Below are 26,272 nucleotides of genomic sequence, written 5' to 3' on the forward strand. Positions count from 1 at the left end.
GGTGAATTAGATGGAAACACAACTAATATAATCACTTTCATGTAATTTTAACTTGTATTGGATTTTCCCACTTTCTCACATCTTTCCATTACAAGTCCAATTCCAGCCTAGGCTGGAATAACCATAATTGCTATTAAGTCCCTAAATTTTTAAGAAAAGAGACAAATAGAAAACGCCATTGACCTCTTAGGTTGATGCTGTTTCCGGCACTGACCATTTAACATTTGACCTAATTTTCTTCGGCCACGTGTCGTGATTAACATAATCAATATCTACTTCCAAGATTATATGGCTATGAAGCATAAGTATCATGGTATTTTCAAGTTAAGGGTCTTTTTCAAATGCTGATATATAAAATTACAAAAAAATAAAAAATCAAGTTGATTAACTTTGTATTGAGTGTATGTGTCTTTCATAACCCCAATAAATAAAGTTAGCTGAGGCTGCTAAAGTTAGGTCTTGCAATTTTGTGAAAGACAGAAAGAAGAACAACTATTTAGGTTGGTGTGACCCACTATGCTTTTTTTACTTTATCTCTAAATAACGAGACTTCAATGGATTGATTCTTTGTCAAAAGAGGGAACAAATTCCAAAATGCTCCCACTAAACCCATAGAGGCGTGACCCATTTGATCAAATCTAAAGTTATTGCGTCATGAATCAAAATTTTTTGGGTCTAATATATGCATATGCAATTTCGTGTCCTAATCGAAAGAATCAATGGCAGAATAAAATAAGCAAAGTTTGATGTGACCACAACTTTGAATTGATCATCAAGTAATATTGACTAATGTAAAATCATCTAATTTTTGAGATTCCTATTTTGTGATGCCAAAAATTTTGGACCATCCGAAATTCCCAATTGCCAAATTGAAAGTGGGAGGCATATGTAAAGTTGTTTGGCTTTTCCCCATGGCTCCACTTATGATGAAGAGATTTGCTCTAAAGGCCATGTCTTTCAAAATTTTCCTGCTTTTCCCTATTCCCTTCATTCTCATAGCTCCTTTTCTTTCATTATTGAAATCATCATGATTAGAGAAAAATTGGTTAGGGAAGAGAGGTACTATGAAATTTAAAATCAAAATCAAATTACAGAAGGGCTTTTAATGGAAAGCAGATACAAATGGAAGATATTACAGACTGGGACACCTAAGAAATCTAACCCAAAAAGGGGGGAAAAAAAAAGAATCACCCTGCTGGATATCTTCACGTGCTATTCTATGCCTCCTTAAAAGCATAAAACTTTAATGACAAATGGTTCAAGCAGAGACGGGCTCAGACTCGGCAGCTGCTTTTTTCTTTGCAAAGTATTCCTCTGCTCGAGCAAGGTTCTTAGCAACTGATGGTTTCACCCACTTCTTACGGCCAGGTAATACAGTAAGCGAGCAACCAGCAGCCTCAAGCTTCTCCTTGGCTGACGTTGAAAAGGCACGAGCCTTAAAATTCAGCTTCACGCTTAACTCTCCATCGCCTAGAATCTAAATTCAGAAGACAATGAAGAGCAGAACCAAAAATAACATCTGAAACACAAAATTTTAATACTTCTCACATGCAATTTTGACCATCATGTAGTTGTCTTTTCTAAATCTACAGAAAGGAGTCCAGGCAAAATCCATTGCAACTAAGATTTGTACATAACCACCTTTTTGTGGGGTTATTTGCATTTAGAATTTCAGAATAGTATTTGAAGAGTGGAAACAATGAGAAATACAATCTTTTTACAGCCTTGATGCTTAGCTAATTCAATTGTCTCCAGAGTGGCAGTAGGACTTGGGCTAGAAGTCATCCGGTCTGGGTATCACTGTACTTACAAATATACAATTACCAATTGCTCAAGTAGAGAGAATGGCCTAAAACCTTTTCTTAAAATGCTGATAAGAGTACATTCACTAAAACTCGCTGAAACTCGAGGTCGGTGAATGAAGGGCCTTTGTTCTACTTTGGTTAAACACGATAATATGAGGAATTTTTATCCCATTGATTGGAGGGCTTTTATTTTATGAAAAGTTGAAGGGGAGAATTAGCTGTGAAATTTGACATTGTAAGTCCATCTAGAACCTTAATAACAATTTTGCTATTCCCAATGGACAGAGAATATATTAGTGAAATTGATAGTTCAAATGCTTCCTTTTCAGATATTACATATTGATAGAATAGTAAAGAACATCAGACACGAATCCTATGGCTTATACAGATAGGACAAAATAATTAGACATCATAAACATGCAGCTCCATATATAACTATTGAACAAGGTTTAAAGATCTTAAGCCTTCCTGTGAAAGAGATATTTTGTTCAAATGAGGAAATGGCGATGTCAAATATGAAAATAAGCAATTAGATGCGAAAATTCATATATAACTTCTGAAGCTTTCATTCACAAATAGAGAACAAGCATACCTTCAAAGGAAGTCTCCTTTCTCTTCCGGATGGGTTGATCAAGCCCCTCTCTTTCAATGTCTCCAATGACACCTCTTCCCCCTCTTGAAACCCTGCTGCTTCTATGTCTTTTAAGTTAACAGGAACATATTTAGGTAAACCGGCGTGCATACCTTCATAAAGAAAAGTAATAGCAGCATGTCAGTACAAATCTAAGAGTATGCACAAGGAAGACCTCTGCATGCTTATCCATAATTCCCATTCATTTTATGACCAGATTCTTTCCATGTCAAAACAAAATAGAAAGTAGAAACATAGACATCCGATGTCAGGGAAAAATTTTGAAATTCCAATCATTCCAATGTCACTCTTAAGTAAATTCATATCTAGTTCAATCTTTATGTCAATTTCAATGATATCAACTATCAAGATCAAGAAACATGTGTTATCATCAAATCCAAAGAGGAGCCATAAATAAAAGATTACAACCGAATCAATCTGGGTGGAAAGGAAATCAACTTATGATTTAGCATAACACTATCAATCACAGAGTCTTGCCAGTCATCAATAAAATTCCAATGATGTCCAAAGACATGCTTTCATGCTACCCCTCTTTGAAGTCTAAAACATGACATCCAACTAGGAAGATTAAACCTTTGTTGAGTAAGGCTGTTATTAATGACAGCTAATTACACAACTGAAATGAAAATTCAAAATGAAACATCTAAAGAAACTACAAGAACAGGTTCTCTAAACCAATTATGGAGATGGATCCACTATCACCTCCTACCTTCCCATATGATATACTTGCATCTGCAAATGTTTTAATTTTAATTAGCTACTAAGATGATTGAGAGTAAGAATGAAAGGAGTCCTTAGCAAGAGTCAGATCCCCTTCTTTGTAAAACATGTACAACACTCTTATTGAAATTCTAAGTATACTTAAAGTATATTACTCAGGAAAGAAAAGTGCAGACGTTATAACTGAGCATTATTCATAACACACTTCAAGATTACGATCAATATACATATGCAGAGTACATAAGATGCTCCCTTGGGCTTAATGTATTCAATAAGGATTCAGTTAATACGGACAAGTAAAATTTCAATCTGCTGCTAATCAAATTCTGTCATCTGTTAACGTGCTTCTTACATGGCATTTTGAGGTAAGCACACTCGGCCCCAAAAGCAAAAATGTAGCAGAAATTTTATATTCTATAGTAGGATTAACACTAGTCACTAAAACTGAAGACGAAAACTACAGCACATATTCTTTTCTAATTTCAAATAATTGTTCATACACGATAAATGCAATTGTTCATAACTCCTTTTCCCTTGCTATAGCAGCCACTTCACAGCCAATGCTAAATTAGTCAAGTTTCACCTTTTTATTATATACTAACACATCTCCTTAAAACTTAATGCATACATGATAAATGCAAGAAAATACTAAATGGGGCGAATTATGGAGTCCAGTTCATTTTCTAATTATCAAATTGGCGTTTTATCAAACACAAAAAAGGCATTAAATAAAAACGATATAATAATTAAATACCCAAAAAGAGCCGATTACCTCCAGCAATTCCTCGCAATTTCGGGACACGACGATAAAGGGGCGTCTGACCACCTTCAAACCCTTTTCTAACACCAGGACCAGAACGCGATTTCTGTCCTTTCATACCGAACCCACAACTGTTACCTTGTCCAGCAGAGATACCTCTTCCCTTTCTCTTTCCCCTCTTTCTCGAACCCGGTTGTGGGCCTAAATTGTCCAGTCTGAATCTCGCATTTGATATTGGAGATGCAACAGAAGCAGTAGCTTGATTGACGACTACTAGCTGTGGTCTTCCTTTTGGTTTGGTATTGCTATGCAGTTTAAGAGGAGTGAAATTGCACGTCTTTAACTTCAAAGTTGCCAAATTTCCCTTGAAAGAGGAAGATAGGTGATGATGGCTGGGTGTCGTTTTGAGCAGAGAACTTGAAGAGAGGGAGAGAATTGCAGCCATGGGCAAGATGATTAGAGCTGTGCCTACACTGTCCACACTACTACAAAACAATTATCGAGCAAGCAAAATGGATATGGATAGAGTATCTGTCACTGGCTGTAGAAACGACATCGTGTCACCTGAATAAAAACATATGGTGGGCCTCGTTGTACTATTCGAGGTAGATCCAATAGAGGGAGAAAACCAAGAAAAATTTCTATGGTCAGTTGGGCCAAAGAGAGCCCTAAAAGTATCAATGGCCCAAACTTGGACCTTGAAGATTTTCAGCTACCTATTTCTTTTTAGCATAATGAGTTGGTTAAGGCCCAGTACCATTTTCTTGTATATGTGATGGATCGTAAGTTAAAAATATCTTTTTCCTTTCCCCTGTGCAAGTGGCCAAATGAGTTAAAATATTAAACAATGTTTCCAATTTTATTAAATAATGTGTTTTTTTCTAGCAAATTATAATCAGTAATTTAATGATCCTAATGTTTCTTTTCTTTAGCAACATTTTTTTGAGAATTTAAATTAATGCTCTTGTATTTTTCGAAAATTTTGATAAATCCAAACAAATAAGTTATGTAACACGATATTACAATAATTAAAAAAATAATTTTAGAAAACGATGGAGAGCATGTTCAAGACGTGCATAGGAAAAATTAAAGAGAATTTTTTCTTAGAAAAAAAAAAAAATCCCCTTTTGGAAAGCAATGAAATGTCCAATCAAGTACTAGGAATAAGAAAAATTCCAAAAACACATTTAATGTGGAAAAGAGATATGGAGAGTTAATGATAAGTAGAAGTTTGACCTATTTTTGAAGAGGTAATGGATGGATGAACCATGCACGTGACAAAATTACATACATGAAGCTATAGCAGTTGAGGACAAATTGGCTTATGACTTATAATTAAAATGACAAGTTGTAATCTAAAAAATATTTTACAAATAAAAATGAAAAAGTATATATAAATATATATGTACAGTTAAGTCCTTTTGACAGAGAAAGAGAACCTAACTAGGTCCAAAAGGATAAAGACATTTGAATAATGGAGCATCTGTTTTATATTCTCCTTATGGAAATAAAAACTGCACAAAATCACTAGACAAGTTTTCAATCCCAGAAAGAATGGTCAGCTTGTCCCTTACATTACATTACAACCCTTATGTGTATATATATATTCTTTTTCAGATTAAATTCTGACCTCTACACTATACTATACTCTTGCGATCAATCCTTAAATTTTGGGTTCAATTATCATTTCTATATATGGTTTCATGGGAAAATGGATTCTCCATCCCACCATTACAGTTTCGGCTTTATAGTATATGATGTTAAAGTTTTATATATTTTGATTCAGGAAAAAAAATTAGTATGAATAAAGATGTATTTGATTATATTATCTCACATCTAAAGCTATTTTATTTGTGATCTAAAGGTCACGAAGTTCAAACAATAAAAATAGCTCATTCGCAAAGTAAAAGAAGACTAAAATGTCAAAAAGTCATACTAAATGACCAACTTGGATTGACACAATTTTCACTGTAACACAATTTGGACGAGTCAGATGATTCTTCTATTAGTCTGTAAAGTAAAGTAAATATTTGCACCTATGCATTGAATCTGTTAATGGTATTTTAGATATTTTATAAAAGGTTAGGCGTGTAAAGCCTTTAACATTTTATGAGAAGTTACTCAAAGAGCTATTTAAAACGCTTAAAAACTACTAAGAGCTATTTAAAACGCTTAAAAACTACTAAAACAGTTAAGTTTGTGCAAGAATGATATAATTGATTATATTGCATTTGATGAACACTCAAGTGAGGGTAACTTAAATTTTATATATTTTTGAGTGAATCTGACTGCTATTATTGGATGAACTAAAGTAGTTACAAAAATTACTAGATTCTGATTACGTGGAGAGCAAAAAGAAACATAGGCAGTTGTCATTTACCAATTTGTCACCATAATGCTGAATGTGAGCTGGCTGCTGGGTGCGGATGGATCTCTCCTTTGGAAGGGTAAAAAGAGAGAAAAAAAAACAAAAAAACTCCTCAACAAAAGCATCTTTGGCGTTTTCTAGTGCCGTTTTCCTTGATTGGACAAGGGAGACAGGTTATTAAATCTATGTACTTAATTATGTACGTCAAACCACAAATAGAAAAAATTTCATATGTCCAGGAATGATTTCAACTTCTAATTATATTTTTTATTTTATTAAATATATATATATATATATTTTTGGAAAAGAATATAATACTTTTACTACGAATTAAGGTTTATTTCCTGTTTGACCAAACAGTTAAGTGATCGATGGATTGATTGTCAGTTTCATAGTTTTGAAAATTATAAAGTTCCAACCTTAGCTGTTCTTTTGAAAAATTTCAATACGAGAAAGAAAAATAATTATTTTCTTATTTATATATTATTAATTTAGAATTTTTCACATAAATTTCATTTTTTTGTGAGATATTGGTTAATAGCTTTGGTTATTTCTAATGTGTTTTGGTAAATCAGGTTTGCCTGTAATACTTGTGTGTGGATGGTCTTATATACCAAATCAATAAAGAAAAAGCGTCTTAAAAAAACAGTTATAATTTCATTTTGTTTTCTCAATATATAGTTAAAAATATTTTCGATTGAACCAAAATAATATATGCGATTGATTTAGTATATTTGTAAATACGTCTTTCCTATTTTTATTTTAGTAATCTCTACGACCGGTTTTCTTTTTTTTTCTTAAAGAGCAAATTGTTTTCGGTTAAACACTAAATTGTTTTTTCTAACTGGGCTTTTTTCAAATTTTTATGATGATCTCTTCCACTTGAGAAATATAGTTTGAGAATTCTGACGGCTAGCAAATTAGCCATCTCTTTGACTTCTTCTCTTCTCTCCTTTGCTCCTATTTGGAAATCATTCATCTCTTCACCATCATCATCTTTTTCTTCTACAAGGTAGACCATAGCCCGCAATTTCAGACGAGTTAATTAATATTTAAACTTAAGAATATTGTAATTTTGATTTTGAAATAGTTAAATTGGACATGCCAATTTATTGGGATTCTTTTTTTCGCTTGGTGAATAATATATTGAGAAGGTTTTTACTTCTCCCATTTCACAGGGCACAAACCCAATACAACTGCTTTTACTTATGTAGTTCCTACAAAACAAGGAAAGAAAACTCTGCTACATGTGATAAGTAAGCATTCTCGTTACGGCGGTGGCCTTTCTGTGATCATCATGGCCTTTGGAAGGGAGGTTTTACTCTGGGTTTTGGTTGCACTTCTGAGCTGAGCTTTGGGCTATTCTGAAAGATCTCAAGTTAGCCATGTTATGAATTAATCTCAAATAATTTCACAATAACCTAGATCATGCACACCACTAGATTCAACAAAATAGATTGAATAAGAAAAGGTTGCGTACCTGACATCGTTGTTCGTCGATCTTGATGTGTAGAATTAGGTTTGCAGCCTTCCAGAGAATTGAAGAATCGATTTTGCGGAAGCAGTACGAAAGGAACGTAAAACTGAATCGTATATCACTCCTCTGGGGACCACGACCTTTATATACCTGTAGGGTTAGTACAATTCCTATTTCGGTCCTTTAACGAAATAGGAATTATATAATGGTCTCTACACTTAATATCTATAATTAGTTGATACCTCAATAGTCAATTATTCACAATCAAGACCACATTTGAAATTGACTTTACAATTGGACTGCTGTACATATTTAATTTTACATATTAAGCCCACAATAGAAAATTAAATCCAACAATCTCCCACTTGGGCGAACATATGTTAAATAAAATACATACACCAAAATGAGCTCAACAAACGCAGTCATACAAGGTATCCAAAAACAATATCGTCCATTAGTTATATTGATAAAGAGCTGAAGAAACATTCGCCATAAATCTCATGACTAAGTTCATCATCAACTACATTACCAATACCCCTAAATGACATAGATTCATTATAGAAGTGTAGCATGAAAACTACATGTAATGTGATCATCATGTCTGTTTCCAACTGGTCACCAACAAAAGTGAGATCAAGCAAAACAATAATAATAATACAGAGTGTAACCATCAACCAAAATGAGTACTCAACAAAATTTCATAATAAAACATATCCAAAATAAAATAGAGCATTCAAAAACATAATGTATGCATAAAGAGCAAACTCCCACTAAAACTAGACAGTCTCAAACAAAACGATACCCATATGAGCGGTGTGCTCATGGAAAACTTTCGGTATCACTGCCTTTGTAAGCGGATCCGCAATCATAGAGTTTGTTCCAATATGCTCTAAGGATATCTGTCCACTCTGTACCCTCTCCTTCACAGCCAAGAACTTAATCTCAATGTGTTTTGATCGAGAAGAGCTCCTGTTGTTGTTGGAGAATAAAACGGCTGACTTGCTGTCACAATACAACTTCAGTGGTCTTTCTATTCCACCTACTACACGCAGCCCAGTGACAAGGTTTCTCAGCCAAATAGCTTGATTGGATGCCTCATAAGATGCTACAAATTCAGCTTCCATGGTGGAGGTTGCCACTAGAGTTTGTTTCACACTCTTCCAAGAAATAGCACCGCCAGCCAATAGAAAAACGTAGCCAGATGTGGATTTTCTACTATCTTGGCATCCAGCGAAATCAGAATCAGTATACCCAATGATCTCAAGCTGATCTGATCTCCTATATATGAGCATATGTCCCTTAGTCCTCTGAAGATATCTCATGACTCTTTTGGCTGCTTTCCAATGATCCATTCCTGGATTGCTGAGATATCTACCTAACATGCCAACTATAAAAGAAATGTTGGACGAGTACAAACTTGAACATACATAAGACTTCCTACAGCTGACGCATAAGGAACCTTTTGCATTTCCTGAATTTCAAGTTCACTCTTTGGACATTGTTGATTACTAAATTTATCACCTTTTGCAATAGGGATATCCAATGGTCTAGAATTCTGCATACTAAATCTCTTGAGCACTTTATCAATATAGCTCTTTTGTGATAATCCAAGAATACCTCGAGAATGGTCTCGATGTATCTGAATCCCTAAAACAAAAGAAGCTTCACCTAAATCTTTCATCTCAAAATGCTTTGAAAGAAAAACTTTGGTTTCATGTAGCAAGACTTTACAATTAGTAGCAAGAAGTATGTCATCCACATATAAGACCAAAAAGATAAACCTACTCCCACTGAACTTATGGTACACACAATTTTCAACAGTATTTGCCTCAAAGCCAAACGAGACAATTACTTGGTTGAATTTAAAGTACCATTGACGAGAAGCTTGCTTGAGTCCATAAATGGATTTCTTTAATTTGCATACCAGATGTTTTGGATCTCCAATTATAAAACTTTCTGGTTGCACCATATATATTGTTTCATCAATGTCGCCATTGAGAAAGGCAGTCTTAACATCCATTTGATGAAGCTCAAGATCAAGATTTGCAACTAAGGCCATGATTGTCCTAAAAGAATCCTTCGAAGAAACTGGAGAGAAGGTTTCTTTATAGTCAATCCCTTCCTTTTGAGTAAAGCCTTTTGCTACAAGACGTGCTTTATATCTCTCCACATTACCTTGAGAATCCCTTTTGGTTTTAAATATCCATTTGCAACCAATGGGTTTCTTTCCTTCAGGTAATTGAACAAGATCCCAAACTTGATTGTCTTGCATAGACTTATACTCTTCGTTCATTGCCTCAATCCACTTATGAGAGTCAGAACTCTGCATGGCATGATAGAAACTAACTGGATCATCATCTATCATGTCTACAGTATCCTCATGTTCCTGAAGAAACACTATATAATCATCTGGAATAGCACTTCTTCTCTCCCTAGTAGATCTCCTCAAAGGCATTTGAACAGACTCTAATTCTTGAGGTTGTTGAATTTGTTCTTGAGGAAGAATAGCATTGTCTTGAATTGGATCTTGAATAGTGACAGGAGCAACTGGAGTCTGTACGCTATCAGAAACAACAAAAGGAATGAGAACCGAATCATCCTTACTTGGTTCCTCTTCAAAGACAATGTTTCTTTCTTTATTTCTCCCTCCAAAATCAACATCCTCAAAAAATGTTGCAATTCTCGTTTCAAAAAAAGTTCTGGAAGTAGGATTATAAAACTTGTAACCCCTAGACCGCTCAGAATATCCAACAAAGTAGCTGCTGATAGTTTTGGAGTCCAGTTTTGTTTCATTCGGCTTGTAAGGCCTTGCTTCAGCTGGACATCCCCAAACATGAAGATGCTTTAGACTAGGCTTACGTCCAGTCCAAAGTTCATAAGGTGTTTTAGCAACTGCTTTAGATGGAATCCTATTGAGAAGATAAGCTGCTGTCTTTAACGCTTCACCCCACAGAGACTCTGGTAAAGTAGAATGACTAATCATACTCCTTACCATATCCATAAGAGTCCTATTACGTCTCTCAGATACACCATTCATGCTGGGAGTACCAGGCATTGTATATTGAGGGACAATTCCACATTCCTGTAGGAAGAGCGCAAAAGGTCCTGGACGTTGTTCGCCTGAACCGTCATATTTACCATAATATTCACCACCACGGTCAGATCGAACAGATTTAATCTTCTTTCCTAGTTGATTTTCAACTTCGACTTTATAAGATTTGAACACGTCCAAAGACTCAGATTTTTCATGAATGAGATATAAGTAACCATAATGAGAATAGTCATCAATGAATGATATAAAATATCTTTGGCCATTTCTAGCTGCAATATGGAATGGACCGCAAATATCTGTATGAATCAGTTCTAAAACATTGGATGACCGAATGGCACCTAGTCTCTTTTGTTTAGTCTGTTTTCCTTTAATACACTCAATACAAGAATCCAAACCTGTGTAATCAAGTGTATCTAAGATACCATCAGAAACAAGACGCTCAATTCTCGATTTGGATAAATGACCCAAACGTCTATGCCAAAGTACAGCTGAGTTATCAATATTCAACTTTCTTTTGGTACCTCTTGTAGTAACATGCAGGGATTCATGATAACTAGTATCAATGTCTAACATATATAGATTATCACATTCATTCAAGCAACCAGTACCCAAAACTTTTGAATTCATAGATAAAGTGAATACACTGTCTCCAAAAGAACAATGAAAACCAGATTTGTCCAAAAAGGAAACAGAAATCAAATTCCTTCTAAAAGAGGGAATAACAAAAGTATCTATAAGATCCAAAAAATAGCCAGTACTTAAACATAATCTAAAATGTCCAATTGCCTCTACTTCAACCAGATCGCCATTTCCCACATAGACGTATCTTTCACCGTCAGTTGGCTTTCTGTAGTTGAGGCAGCCCTGCAATGAAACACTTATATGAGCGGTAGCACCAGAATCCATCCAATAAGTGTTTTTAGGAGCTGAAGTTAAATTAACTTCACAACAGACTAAAACAAGGTACTTACCCCTCTTTGCAAGCCAAATAGCAAATTTAGGACAGTCCTTTCTCAAGTGATCCGTCTTTCCACAAAAGAAGCATTTTGGCACATAAGGCTTCTTTTGTACTGGATCTACAGCAGTAGCAGCAGCAGGTTTCTCAATAGCCTTTTCAACAGTCTTTGCAAAAGGCCTCTTTCTTTTCTTGTTCTTGCCCTTCCCAGCTGAAGAAACAAAATGAGCACTCTCTCTTTTGTTAGAATTCATCTTTTCCTCCTCATCAACACAATGAGAAATGAGCTCGTTAAGAGTCCATTTATTCGGCTGACAATTATAGGAAGTCCTAATTTGTCCATACTGAGAAGGAAGAGAATTCATAACCATATGGACTAAAAGGTCATCTGGTAAAGCCATACCCAGCGCCTTCAGTCTCTTTGCAATCTGAGACATGCTAAGAATATGCTCCCGAACACCACCATTGCCAGCAAACTTCATGGAGGTTAATTTTCCTAAAAGTGTTCCCACTTTGGCTTTGTCATTCTTGACATAAGCCCTCTCCAGCTCGGCAAGATAGTTTTGGGCATTGTTCTTTTCAGCTGAGACAGAGTCTCGAACATGTTCTGGGACTCCTTTCTGCATGATCATCAGACCTAAGCGATTAGAACGCTCCCACTTCTCATACTGAAACCTTTGAACATCAGTGCTCATATCAGTAAGAGGAGCAGGTTCGTCCATCCTGAATGCAAGATCCAAATCCATACAGCCCAGAAAGATCATAATGTCTGATTTCCAAGACTCAAAATTTGATCCCTCAAGTTTAGGGACACAATCAGGATTAAATGACATGTTAGCTGACATCGGAGAAAATAAACAAATAGATAAGTATAAGCTCACAATCCACAAATGAAACAATTCACATAAGTAGAGATCAAAAAATGGAAATAAGATACAGACACAACATTAATATTCTCATCTTTGGATGTAAAACATTAACTTGTAATTAGTATCTCAACGCAGCAATCAAATATTGATAACATAGTCCTGACAAATAATAAATCTTCCTTTGGGCCGATATATCATTGTCATGAAAATAATCAAACAATTATCACATACTTATTGCCAACATGTATTCAAAACTCAGCCAGATAGCAACCTTCCTTTGGGCCGATTAACTATCCGCAACGAATTCTAATACACCTGTCTAATATTCTAAAATAAATCAATTCAAGCAATAGAGGTCACTTTGGTGACTTATTGATCAAATCAATTTATTTTAACAAATATCAAACACAATAGGGACTTAATCACTCCAAAATTTAATCTCAAGTCGACAAATTAAATCATTTAATTGTAATTAAAACAAAACAATTGCAATTAAATGAATTGATTGTCTAAATATTTAATAATCTAAAATTATTTAGTCCAAAAAAAAAAAAAAATTATAATCTAGTCTTTAAGTCACTAAATTAGAGACTAAGTTATAAAATTGGACTAAATAAATTTGAATAAATAAAGTTTGGGTCTAAACGAAAGAAAACAGAAAATTAGGGGCCTAATACTAAAAAACAGAAAATTAGGGGGCCTAATCTGAAGTTACAGAAACTTAGGGATCTAATCTGAAGTTACAAAAACTTAGGGGCCTAATCTGAAGTTACAGAAAATTTAGGGGCCTGATCTGAAGTTACAAAAAATTTAGGGGCCTAATCTGAAGTTACAGAAAATTATGGACCTAATCTGAAGTTACAGAAATTTAGGGACCTAATACGAAATTTTCCAGGGACCAAACCGTAATTTTTCATCCCTAACCCTAAAACCAACAAGAGACGGAAACTCCTTTCCGCCGACTCTCTTCAAAGAAACCTATACTGTTTTGTTTTGTTTTGTTTTTTTTTTTTTTTTTTTTTTTTTTTTTATTAAACAAAACCCTCAATTCGTAAATAGTAGGGTAAACAAATAAAAAGAAAACATACGAAAATCAATCTAAAATCTAGCAATTATGCACAAGGCTCTGATACCACTTGTGTACATCACTTCCACCTTGTGCTTAGCCGATGTGGGATTCGCCTAAGGTGAGTGCACTCGTTCAACGAGCCCCTGGCTCCGAGCCACACTTCAAGTCTGTAACATCCCAGGCCTACCGAGATATTGTCCGCTTTGGGCCCCAGGCCCGCACGGTTTTGTTCCTGGGCCAGGGAACCACCTCCTAGCCCAAAACGCGTCTCAGTAGCTCAAGATCAAGATTTGTAACTAAGGCCATGATTGTCCTAAAAGAATCCTTCGAAGAAACTGGAGAGAAGGTTTCTTTATAGTCAATCCCTTCCTTTTGAGTAAAGCCTTTTGCTACAAGACGTGCTTTATATCTCTCCACATTACCTTGAGAATCCCTTTTGGTTTTAAATATCCATTTGCAACCAATGGGTTTCTTTCCTTCAGGTAATTGAACAAGATCCCAAACTTGATTGTCTTGCATAGACTTATACTCTTCGTTCATTGCCTCAATCCACTTATGAGAGTCAGAACTCTGCATGGCATGATAGAAACTAACTGGATCATCATCTATCATGTCTACAGTATCCTCATGTTCCTGAAGAAACACTATATAATCATCTGGAATAGCACTTCTTCTCTCCCTAGTAGATCTCCTCAAAGGCATTTGAACAGACTCTAATTCTTGAGGTTGTTGAATTTGTTCTTGAGGAAGAATAGCATTGTCTTGAATTGGATCTTGAATAGTGACAGGAGCAACTGGAGTCTGTACGCTATCAGAAACAACAAAAGGAATGAGAACCGAATCATCCTTACTTGGTTCCTCTTCAAAGACAATGTTTCTTTCTTTATTTCTCCCTCCAAAATCAACATCCAACAAGCCAGGGCTAAAAGGTTAACAATCTTGTTAGCGAATGTAATACCTTGGTAGCAGTGAAGATGATGAAGGGGGACATAAAACCTCCTAGCATTGTTCGCTCTTTGATTTAGCAGATTAAGACGATTTCATCGGAATGTTCAAATCTGCCGCATGCTTCGTAAAGCTAACTTTTGTGCTGATTCTTGGTAGGCAAATTTGTTCCTTCATGATCATATTGTTCGGTGGTTAATTCATTATTCTTATGGGACAATTAATCAAGATGGTGCAATAGTTAGTATTTTTCTCTTCCTATTGTATCAAAAAACCAAAAAAAAAAAAAAAAAAAAAAAATCAGCCTAAATCCAGTTATATTTTCCAAATTTTATATGTTTCAAGCCCATTTATAAATAAATTCAAAGTATATAATCATACCAACTATCTAAATAAATAAATAAATAAATAAAGAACAATTTATATTTTCTTGCCTACAAGTTTCATACGTGGTTATAGTCTTGATTTGAAAGTGATAAAAAATATTTGAAATTTAACATATGATGCATTATTCTTCAAAATAAATCATATTATATATATATATATATACACATGAGTTTTCTCCGATACTGACGTAACACTTCCTCTAAAAGGTGAGATGGTATAGAATTTGAGTATTTGGTTTTATCTTTTTTTTTTTTTTTTTTGTTTTTTTTGTGAATTTTTGAGTATCTCTTTTCTTTATTCGCTTTTTCTCTCATGTCGTTTACTTTTCAATAATGAATTATTTTTTTATTTTTGTGAGTTTTAAATTCATTCAAACAACATAAAAAATTTAAATATTTCAATTACATTTTTTAGATTTTTATAATATATATATATATATATATATATATATATATATATATATATATATAAATAAATAAAGATTTTTATTAGTTTTTAAATTCAAATCAAATATGTTATTTATTTTTTCTGGTAGAAATCAAATATATGATAGAAAAACAATACAATGTCTAAATCTTTAAATTTCATAATTTACAAATATAAAAATTTTTAATTTTATGTAGTCTAAACTTCAAATCGAATATGGCATGTTTAAAATTTTAATAATTTGAAAAATATTAAAAAAAATTCTTATGTTTCAAAAATACATATTATAAAATATAGTTTAAAAACGATAAGATAAGATGATTTTTATTTTTTTTTCTTTTGTTGAACGAAAATTTAAATATTTATATATCATCATGTATAAACACTAAGTTCAAGATTTTCTTTTTGTTCACTATTCTATTTTTCTTTTTTTATAAAATTTTGAAATTTATTTCTATTATTGAAAGCTCAACTTAATTCTTTACTTTTTCTTTCGTTTATTATCATTTGAAAGAAAACATTATGACATTTCATTATTTTGTTTGAGTTGTTCACTTGATTTTCTTTTTTCATTATTTTTATTTTTATTTTATATTTTTCTTAGCTTAGTCTTATTTTGTTTAGTTTTGAAGGGATTTAAGAGTGTGTAAGTTTAAAGAATTTAAATATGTTTTATGCAATAGTGAATTAACTATTATGTTTTAATAAGTTTTTTAATTATATACTTCCAATTAGATAAATTTTTACAAAAATAAAAATTAAGTATTTAAATTATTTTTAAATACCTACAAGACTTTATATATAATAATAATAATTCTAGACATGTTTTTTCTTAAAAAATGAATTTCTATAATTTACTCAATATATATATTTTACATTTCAAATGAAAAATATAATTATTATACAGTCGTGCGAAGCACAGAGGACCGCCTAGTAAATAAATAAATAAACAGAAAATATGTGGTGCATTATGCCATCTTATTCTAGGCCAACCAAAGCCCTCTTTTTTTTTTTTGATAATTAATTTATATTACTATAAATTTAACTTTGATATTTATTTCATTATGAAAAATTATTTATAATAATTTATATAAAAGTATAAATGAGGAGGTAACATTGAGATTAATAAAAAAAAGATAGTATGTTAAATTTAATGATGAAATATACACTATTTTAAGTAACTAAAATATAAAATAAGAAATTATTAATTTTAAGAAATCTTTAGTTTGGTTGGTCTATTCCATTGAGAAATATGATTCCATTAAGATTTTTCTATTAAATTTTTCATATTCATTCTAAAAAATGGAAAAAACTATTACCTAAAATAACCTATAATTCCTAAATTCATAATTTGCAAATTTCCAAAATTCATAATTTGCTCAGTATAATTGTTAATTCTGCAATTATTTACGAGTAATTAAAAGCACATAACTTGAAATTAAAGTCCCGAGACAAATTAATAAATTTGATCTTTTGAAAGAATTGTTAAACTTACAAGTCGTGATACCTCTACTGAATTAAAAATGCTTAATTAATTTAAAATCATTTTAGGTTTACCACTTTATTATAATTATGATTCATGTGCATTTAGTAATTTTATTAGGTTTATCAATTTGTTATATTTATATTTCATATGTATTACGTACGAGATATGTGAGTTTATTGGTTTTTTTTGGTATAAATCACCAGTATCCATACGCGTTACTAGGAACCGTCTAATCCGGATTGGAGCTTAATCACAGTTAAGGCTCATCGCCCCTTTCTGCAGATGCATTTAGTGAGGATCGAACTCAAGAGCTCTTTCTACATGCACAGCCTATATTGTTAACTGAGCTACCACCCGTAGGTCGAGTTTGTTGAGTTTTGATGTATGGGAGTTTCCTAATAATATTATATTGTTCTTGAGTAAGCCATTATATTGTCCTTGATTTATTTAACTAAAATTTAAATAGAGAGCATTGCCATCATCAATCATTCAAGTTTGGATGGGTGTAAGTGGAAAGTCTTATAATTCAGATATAATTTTTTTTAATTTAAATTAATAAAATAAATTTATTATGCTAATAAAAAAAATCATCTCTAATAACTTTTCAAGAAGCTAATTAAGTAATTTTCCTGCATCTGGAAGAATTACTTGGAGGACCTCAGTAATATTTTCTTTTATATAAGCAAAACAATTTATTAAAATTTTAAAACCGCAAAGAAAACCTCAAAAGCTCAATAGACTTAACCCAAGCTATCAGGCTTCCACATTAAGTCTTACATGATCAGTGGTAATTGATATTTGATTAAATTATATTGATTTGGTTTTTTAATTGTGACATCCCGATTTGGCAAAACGATGAGTAGAGGAAAGCTTCTGGTTAGCTTCTGGGATAGCAGACTAGCTATGAATAGTGGAATGTGGGACACAAGAATGAATCAGATCATATATCGAAAATGAAGAAACTAATCATCAAAGGCGTCTTTTGGTGAAATGGCTTCGAGAGTTGGAAAAACTCCAAGATTAAGGGTGCTCGCTTAATGAAAATCTTAGGATGGGTGATTTTCTAGGAAGTTTTCATTTCACATGGGAATAAAATCATGCGGGTCTTGCCAATCCAGTATAAGATGGAATTGATTTGATTCAAAGTGGATAATTCTTCTGGTGGTTGGAGTCGGGCGTGATATTAATTATATCAATTATATTATATTATTAATCTAGTTTTTTCGGGTGAATTATAAAAGTTTGCTTAAAACTGGTTAAAAAGAATAAAGAAAAAAGAAAAATCAAACTATAATTCATAGTAGCAATTATAAAATTAAACAGTAGGGTAAGATAAGAAAGGGAGCATCATTGCTTATCATAATTAATACAAGCAATGAAATTGAGAGTGTTGCATTTTTTATTTTAGTCTGATTTTATGTATTTTTGCAGTATTATTTATAGCAATCAAAGTACCAAATAATCTTTCATTTTTTTATTGCTTATTTTTTACCATTTTGCTAATCAATTTAACTAATGATTGTGCTTTTCCCCATTTATATTTTCGTACTTTCTTTCTAATTTTTGCGAGCTGTTGACTTATTATTTTTCTCTTTTTTTTTTTTAAATATATTGATTGAGAGATTTCAATTTCAAATATCTTAAATGATATGAACTTAATTATTCTAATTTAGTAAAAATTATTGAAAGTTGAGAATTACTCCTTTATTGTATAGTACATGAATGATAGTAGTATTTCTGTCAACTTAATAACGATGAGAAACAGAATTTATTTTTTGTCTTGATTTTTCTTGTTTATTTTTTTTTTTAAAAAATTTCCTTCTAAATCAAATTTATTTTTTTATCTCATAAAATGAACCTAAAGTGAAAGTTAATGATAGATGTGGATGTATTATAGCTATTAAATCCCACACGATTCGGTGGATCAATCCGGAAATCGGTATCAAAATTAGGTCGATTTTGCTTTTGAACCATTTAAGGAAGAGAATTGAATTAAACTGATTGACTCGTAATTAAACCAGTTGACTCATGTAGACCTAGACCTAATTGATTCAAACCGATTTTTTAATATTTTTAATTATATTATAATTATTTAATATTTTATGACCCACTAATTGAATCATTGAACCATACAAAACCGGGTTTAATAACACAGCAAGGTAGAAGATTTGACCGAAAATGGTTAAATAAAATTTCCATCGATGTTCGTAGATTACTACTGGACATATAGTGGGGATGGACCACTTAAAGCAACAATCCAAATAGTTGTAAGAAAAATTTCAGATGTTTGGGCACACATGGCCTTTGCCTGCTTGCTTGGCCTGGCCATACAAATATGTTATGCTAATCATAATCAATACCACCAAGTCAATGCCAGAAGATAGCGTGGTCCAAATGAACCACCTGCTATTAATTTGCCACTGGAAAACCCAATCACCTTCTTTATATTCTGCTGAGAACCCATTAATTTTCAAGAAATGGGCTTGCACTAATTACAAAGTGGAAGAATGCGTTAACCCTGAACTACACTTCTGAATGCAAGTTTAAAAGGTAAGTTAGAATTAAGTTGAATCCAATGTTATTAAATAGAATTTCAGAAGAAGAAATGCCATTTTTGTAAACCTTGTTTCAGGATTCAGATTGATTGATAATGACTACGAAGAAGCAACTAGGATGTTCCAAACAATAAAACAACAAATTATGTGGGGTTGAGACTATTATATCCCGAGTTAGATCTCACAAAAACCTAACAATTAGATGTTGATGGTAACACTTCCATGGTCCATGGCAAGTCCGTGGTACAATGATGCTGCTTCAGGAACCCCTTCAGCATCTATGCATTGGGGACCATAACAAAAATTGAAAGAAAAAAAAAAAAGAAACTTAAATAAACTTGTAGCAATTATTTTAGCAGCATATTTGTAGGGCGAAGTATTGCTCTTTTTATTTAATGCTTAATTAGAGATATGCAAAAATGTTTGAACTTAAAAACTTATACTTACATAGAGGAATCGGGAACTCTAAATTAAATTAGTCTCAGATTCAAAAAAGACTGCGACGATAGTCATAAGAAAATTAAAAAAGAAATGATTTCAGAAGATTGAAGCTTACAAACTATTTTATGTATTTCATCATATCATTGAACATGATAGCTAGCAGGTTGTAGGTGATAGAGTTAGCCCCCTCTTATGAGGCAACGTCCCTCTCAATATCTCTCATTCCTTCCCTTCTTCCCCTTTCCTTTCCCTTAAATCTAACCAAAATGACACAAACAAAACCCACCTGCGCCCTTAAGCCCCCTCCTCTCTCTCTCTCTCTCTCTCTCTCTCTCTCTCTACCCCCTTCTCTCTTTTCTAACCCTTTTTAAAGTCACGAGACCATATTGTCCCTTCAATTAGAGAGAGAGAGAGAGAGAGAGAGAGAGAGAGATAAGTCCAGAAGGGTTGGCAGATTAACTGATAGAGAACTTTCAAAGGCTCTTTTTCTCTATCTTCACTCAACTAGCCTCTATATTGCAGTCTCAAACTGAAGTCTTATAATTTTCTAAAGCTTTAGTTATTATCTTCCTATCTGAAAGATTGTTTACCTCATATTTTTTTTTTTTCTTTCTTTCTTATACTGTCTTTCTCTGTCGGTACCATGTAGGTCACCCCCACAACCCCATTTCTCACTTCCTTCTCTCTTATTATTATTATTATTATTATTATTATTTTCTTTCTTTATGACTTCCCTTTCTTTCTTTTTTATTTTCCAGGAGACCTGAAAGGAACCCATTAGACCTCAACAATTTGCCTGATGATTATACCAGCAGAGATGGTAAACAAGTCTTTGACGACAGCTCTTCCTCTGGTATGTGCATTTTTTTTCTTTGATGTTTCTAATAAAAGAAAAGGGGAAGATTAAATATGATCAAGAAATTAAAAAACACACTCACAGAAAAAGAAAATAAACAAGATTTTCCAAAATCTAGGCTGTGTGTAAAAGGAAAAATACTTGCCTACTATTGAAACAAGTGCAATTTATTTTTTCTTTCAAAAATTATTATTGTTATTTTAATTTGGGAATTGGGAGAGTGAAGGTTGAAATGGAAAAGTAGAGGCAGAAGAAATGGAGGAGGAGAAAAGAAAAAAAAAAAAAGAAGAAGAAGAAAATGGTCGATGTTTATGCACGATTTGGGTAACTAGGGTTCGGGTTTTGCAGGTAAGCATGGTCTCATCGAAGTTTCTCAAATTAGTTGCTTTTGTTACAGGCTATAGGAAAAAGAAAAGCGGCGCTAAGGATGGGAAAGATGAGTGCGGTAAGGTCTATGAGTGTAGGTTTTGTTCCCTCAAGTTCTGCAAATCTCAAGCTCTTGGAGGCCACATGAACCGACACAGACAAGGCAACTCTTATCTCTTCTTCTTCTTTCTTATTAAAAAACCTATTTCTTTTACAATTGATTTAGCATGAAACGATAGTACCTATAGCTTGCGTGGTCATATCATATCAGTCTCGAGGAAAACCAAGTTAGTGGGTGTTTTGTTGAAATTCTTGGTTCTTTTTTTGGGGGATTGAGTTTTTATTTTTAAATGCTTATTTTTTTTCTTAAAGAAAATTAGTTACTTTGATTTGATTTATGTCGTTTGGCTGCTCAGAAAGAGAGACAGAAACTCTGAACCGAGCTCGCCAGCTGGTCTTCAATAGCGATAACCTAGCTGCCCAAGGTGGTCACTTAGGGTACGTATGCACATAAACAAAAGAAACATAAATTCCTCGTTTGGACTAAAATCATAAATTCTTGATATTTCTGTTTTATTAAATCTTGAATCTTGAATCTTGAAAATCTTGAATCTTGGGTATTCTTGAATCTTGATCAATAAAAACTGAAGGTAAAATGCTCTTGTTATTGCATTTGCACAAGAGCACATATTATGCTACTGTTCTTGTTCTTGTTTGATTATATTTTATAATATATAATATAAAATGTTGGTCTAGCAGTTGCCTCTCAATGGCGGCAGGAAGCTACCATCCATCGAGCAACATTGGCGATCCGTACAGATCAGTTTATCCAACAGGAAGACTATTCTCTGGATCTTCATCATCAGCACTTTTACCACCGCCGCCAGCACCACCACAACCACCACCAACTCATCAACCGTATTTATACACATCACCTTCACGTCTACCTCCTTATCCTTCACAATACCCTCATCATCATCATCATCAACAACAACAACCCATTAACGATTACTACATTGGTCATGTACTTAACAACAGCTCACCATCACAAACATTTCCTCCACATAACTATAATAATATGGGTAGTCAAGATTCAAATTACACTTGCATTGGTGCGCCGGTGGGACATGGCAGTGGGTTTGGTTTAGGTGGTGGTTCGAGCCGTGGATCGGATCAGGGAAGTGGTAGAGACGGGTCACTGAGCAGCTATGCAGGAACGCAGCAGCAGAGAATGGATCCAACAACATCGATCAATCGGTTTCAAGATGGGTTTTAATTAAAAGGATTAATGTTTTTTCTTTCCATATATATAATATTAGAAAAAATAAAATTAATGGTGGGATTGATAGTGTTATTATGAAAGAAAGAAACAAGTATATTTTTATCTGGTTTGACACGGCAATCAGAGAGAAAGAGAGGGACATAACAAAACTGACAAATGGGGTCGTGCAATGGGTTTTTATTTGGGTTTATGTACAGGGATTGGGGCAGCTTTCTGAGCTCATTAACACTCTCATCTAGTTTGGCCTGGAGCAATAGGGTGGGATTTAAGGGGTCGGGGTTTGTGTTGGTGTAATTGTACTATCCAAACTGTGTTTCGAATGGGACTAGAGCTTTTGGGTGGGACAAGGAGTTAGATTTCAACTGAAAGTTCCTAACACACCCCCCCCCCCCCCTCCCTCTTCTCTCTTTTGCTTTTCGACTTCATTTTGCATGTCACTTGTATTTTTATTTTTTCTATTCTATTATTTTTAACATCTTTTCTTGTCCTGGTCTGCCTTCAATTCATATTAATCAGTCATTTTGTACACTCGTTTTTCTCTTTTTTATTCTTTGGGATGAAGAGACTATAAGCTTGATCTTAATACATAATTAATCAGTTATTAAATTTTATAATTATATTATAAAAACTTGTTTTATATATAACAGCAAAAACTTATTTTTAAATACATTACTCTTACAAGTACCAAATAAAAAGAAACCAAATTTGGGATCTTTTAGTTTCTTGAAACATTTATAGTTAGGCCATGCTTGTACAATGTGGGCAATGACCTAGAGACAAGTGGTTGGGAATTCCATACATAAACACTTTTTGGCTGAATGAAAGTTTATTAATGATGCTATATGTATTGAAACAATCAAAAACTGAAATATGTAATAATTTGTCAAGAAAAGTAAGAGTTGATCAGTGGATCTCTTTCCCTTATAGCTAGCTAGCATTGTAACTTGTTCGTCTGATGTGATGATCCTCTTCCTGTTCTTTTAACATTATATTTAATTGCCTTAAATGCAATTCTATTTGCGTCATCATCCACTCTTTATGTCTTCCATGATCTCTCCTTTTCTATAACTTCTTATGTGTTTTATTGGGTTCTCAATTTTTATTCCAAGTATACAAAATTCTTGCAAAACCCACTTCAATCAATCGTTTGAAGGGCGTCAAACTTTGTTTATCTACATTCAAGAACTTCATTCAAAGTGTTCTGGAAATTGATCTACCTAGGGTTGGATTAGCCTTGCAATGTTTATCTACAATTAGGCTCTATTGATTAATAATCTATTGTTTGCAAATACTTTTTGCCTTGAAGTCCCAATTATACATATCATAATTAATGAACCAATTCCCAGAAAAAAAATGCCAAAGAAAATAATTAACCATTCAGTTATTTTTATCTCTTAAAATGAACAAATCTATACATTTAGTAATTTTTTGAATGCTTTATTTTATTTATGTTTTTCTTTCCTACTTTCAATTAATAAGCTTTTGTTTCTTTCTGTCTTGGACTATTCATGTTTTCAGACAGTTCTAAAGCTATGCTGAAGAAGCTCTATGAGATAAATTAAAGGCTACTGAGAAAAATTTAATTGAAGTCTGGAAAGCCTTCAGTTTTTTTCAAAAAAATTCTTAATTATTTTATTTGGCAAAATATCAAGACATAATTATTCAATAAGATGATGATGAGTTTCAGGTGCTCAAAAGTGCAAAATTTATGAGAGATTGAAGAATGATATTGTAGGATTTGTGAATAATTTTTCCCATTATCTGCAATCTAATAGGCAGAGAGAGAGAGAGAGAGAGAGAGAGCTTCAAGGCCTTCATCGAACACAATTGAAGCTATGGAAGAGACAGATTCTTTAAATAAGAGGCAAATGAAAGTGAAAAACCCTAACCCTAGCCCTAATGTACATATCTGTACAGAGTCTAGTCAAGCAATAGGTTATGCTGGACTGGACTACTGCAACTGGCCATCCAATTGCTTGCAATTGTGATACTAAAATGTCAACCATTGAAGCTACATAATGGCCCCATGCTGCAATTGCTTAACCTAAAATGGCTACCCAGCTGGACCCAGAAAAAAAATACAATTTTAACATTTTTCTTGTACCTTTTTAATTTTAATAATTTTTCCCATTTGGAAATAACTAAACAAGAGACCCTTAGCCAGGTTTGGCTTCTCTTTAGTAGACATAAACATATATATAGGTCAAGTCTGGTCAGGTGATGAACCACCTAAAATTCAAGTACATTTTTTTTTTATATATATATTTACATTTTTTATATATATATGGACCAAGAAAATGATTAAATCAATCATTTTTTTTTTACTTCTCCACTAATTAGACTCTAATTAAAGTAACGACTTTGATGAGACTTTAACTATGATCAATAAAGAAAATGTTAAATCAATTTAATTCTCATTAATTGGACTCGAATTAGCATTAGAACCCATAATCTCTCACAGGTTTACACCGTGTATGTTTTACAATTAACCATTGAATTCCAAGAAAGAGTAGATTAATTAAAGGATATTTCTTGGCAATTGAAAAAGATCAGCGACCAAAGATCAATACCCTTCTTTTCCATCAAAAAAAAAAAAAAAAAGACCGAAGCACACTGATCAGTTCAATGAGTCGTAACAAAAAGAGGGATGAATTGAAAAATATAAGTGTGAGTTTAATTATTTAATTATCTCTCTCACACAAGCGTATATAAACACAATCAGCTCAGATGTATATATATGCAGAGGATCTTTGTCAACCTACAGTCCTGTACCTTTCTCGAAAATATCTCGGGATCAAACACCAGAGAGAGATAGAGGAAGAGATTGTGCTATGTTTATTCACATATATATATATATATATATATATATATATAGAGAGAGAGAGAGAGAGAGAGAGAGAGAGAGAGAGAGAGAGGAAGCGCCAGCAGAAGAACTACACTAAAAAAGTTACAGAGAGAGAGACAGAGTGCAATTAATTAACAGAAGCAAAGGCAATTACTAGTAATATTTTGAGGCAGCAAAAGTAAAGTAGACGGCTCCATAAGAGCATAGACTCAGCTTGTTTCATGCAAAACAACAATTGTTTTGGAATGTTTAAAGCTGCTTTCTTATGTTAGCTTTTACTATATCTCATCAAATCAAATTATAACACTACCCCTTTTTCAAAAAATTAATTAACGTTATTTAATTAATTAAATCAATTTGTCTTCTTCTTACAGCATCTGATTAATTATTTTATTATTATTATATCAAATTTAGCAGCTTTTTACAGGAACTAATTATCTCTTAGCTTTATGTATTGTATGCACATATTTTGTTAAGTTGAACTCTATTTTTATCGTTTATATGAAAAGCGAAACACAATACAAAATTTCTAAAGAGCCTCCTTACATCTCTGAACAGCTACCGCTATACGTATATAGCTCTTTAAATAAATTAAATAGACACTAGAGGAATTTGGGTTTTCAGTAGCAATGTAATCACTTCGTCACAATATAATTCTCGTTGCAAATTAATGAGTTACTTGTGACCTACAACCACATAGAGGAAAGTGGTTTGAAAACCGGAAAGAAGTTCATAAGTGAGATTTACTTTGGTGGCAGAGAGTACTAAACGGGGAACAGGTAGACCTAAAACTAGATAGAGGCAAGTGGTCACGAAAAATCTAGGGTTTGTTGAGTAACGAGGATCTAGTTATGAACAAAATAAAGTGTAGACAAACGGCTCATATATCCAACTCCAATAATCTAGACTTAAAACTTTTCTTTTTATTATTGTATGTCTTAGTTCAAAACTTTTAT

General features: G+C 33.0%; 2 protein-coding genes across 3 annotated transcripts; one reads left to right on the forward strand and one right to left on the reverse strand.

Moving 5' to 3' along the window:
- Positions 1–1,046: 1,046 nt before the first annotated feature.
- RPL15 (ribosomal protein L15) lies at positions 1,047–4,436 on the reverse strand. Its single transcript, XM_012226707.4, has 3 exons — positions 3,950–4,436; positions 2,398–2,549; positions 1,047–1,477 (listed from the first exon to the last, which is right to left on the reverse strand). The coding sequence occupies exons 1-3, from the start codon at positions 4,380–4,382 to the stop codon at positions 1,259–1,261; spliced, it is 804 nt and encodes a 267-aa protein (XP_012082097.1). The 5' UTR covers positions 4,383–4,436; the 3' UTR covers positions 1,047–1,258.
- Positions 4,437–20,249: 15,813 nt separating this feature from the next.
- On the forward strand, positions 20,250–22,946 carry JAG (C2H2 and C2HC zinc fingers superfamily protein). 2 transcript variants are annotated; one of them, XM_020682429.3, is made up of 5 exons: positions 20,250–20,612; positions 20,726–20,820; positions 21,221–21,352; positions 21,606–21,687; positions 21,949–22,946. In XM_020682429.3, coding segments are annotated over exons 1-5 (828 nt in total). In that variant the 5' UTR covers positions 20,250–20,610; the 3' UTR covers positions 22,466–22,946. The 2 variants fall into 2 exon arrangements, with proteins under 2 accessions (XP_020538088.1, XP_089582709.1); XM_089726583.1 differs by lacking the exon at positions 20,250–20,612 and having other exon boundaries at positions 20,619–20,820.
- Positions 22,947–26,272: the final 3,326 nt, after the last annotated feature.

The sequence above is a fragment of the Jatropha curcas genome, chromosome 10 (assembly GCF_041381405.1).
Source record: "Jatropha curcas cultivar XTBG-Jc1 chromosome 10, XTBG_Jcur_1.0, whole genome shotgun sequence".
Taxonomy (NCBI): Eukaryota; Viridiplantae; Streptophyta; class Magnoliopsida; order Malpighiales; family Euphorbiaceae; genus Jatropha; species Jatropha curcas.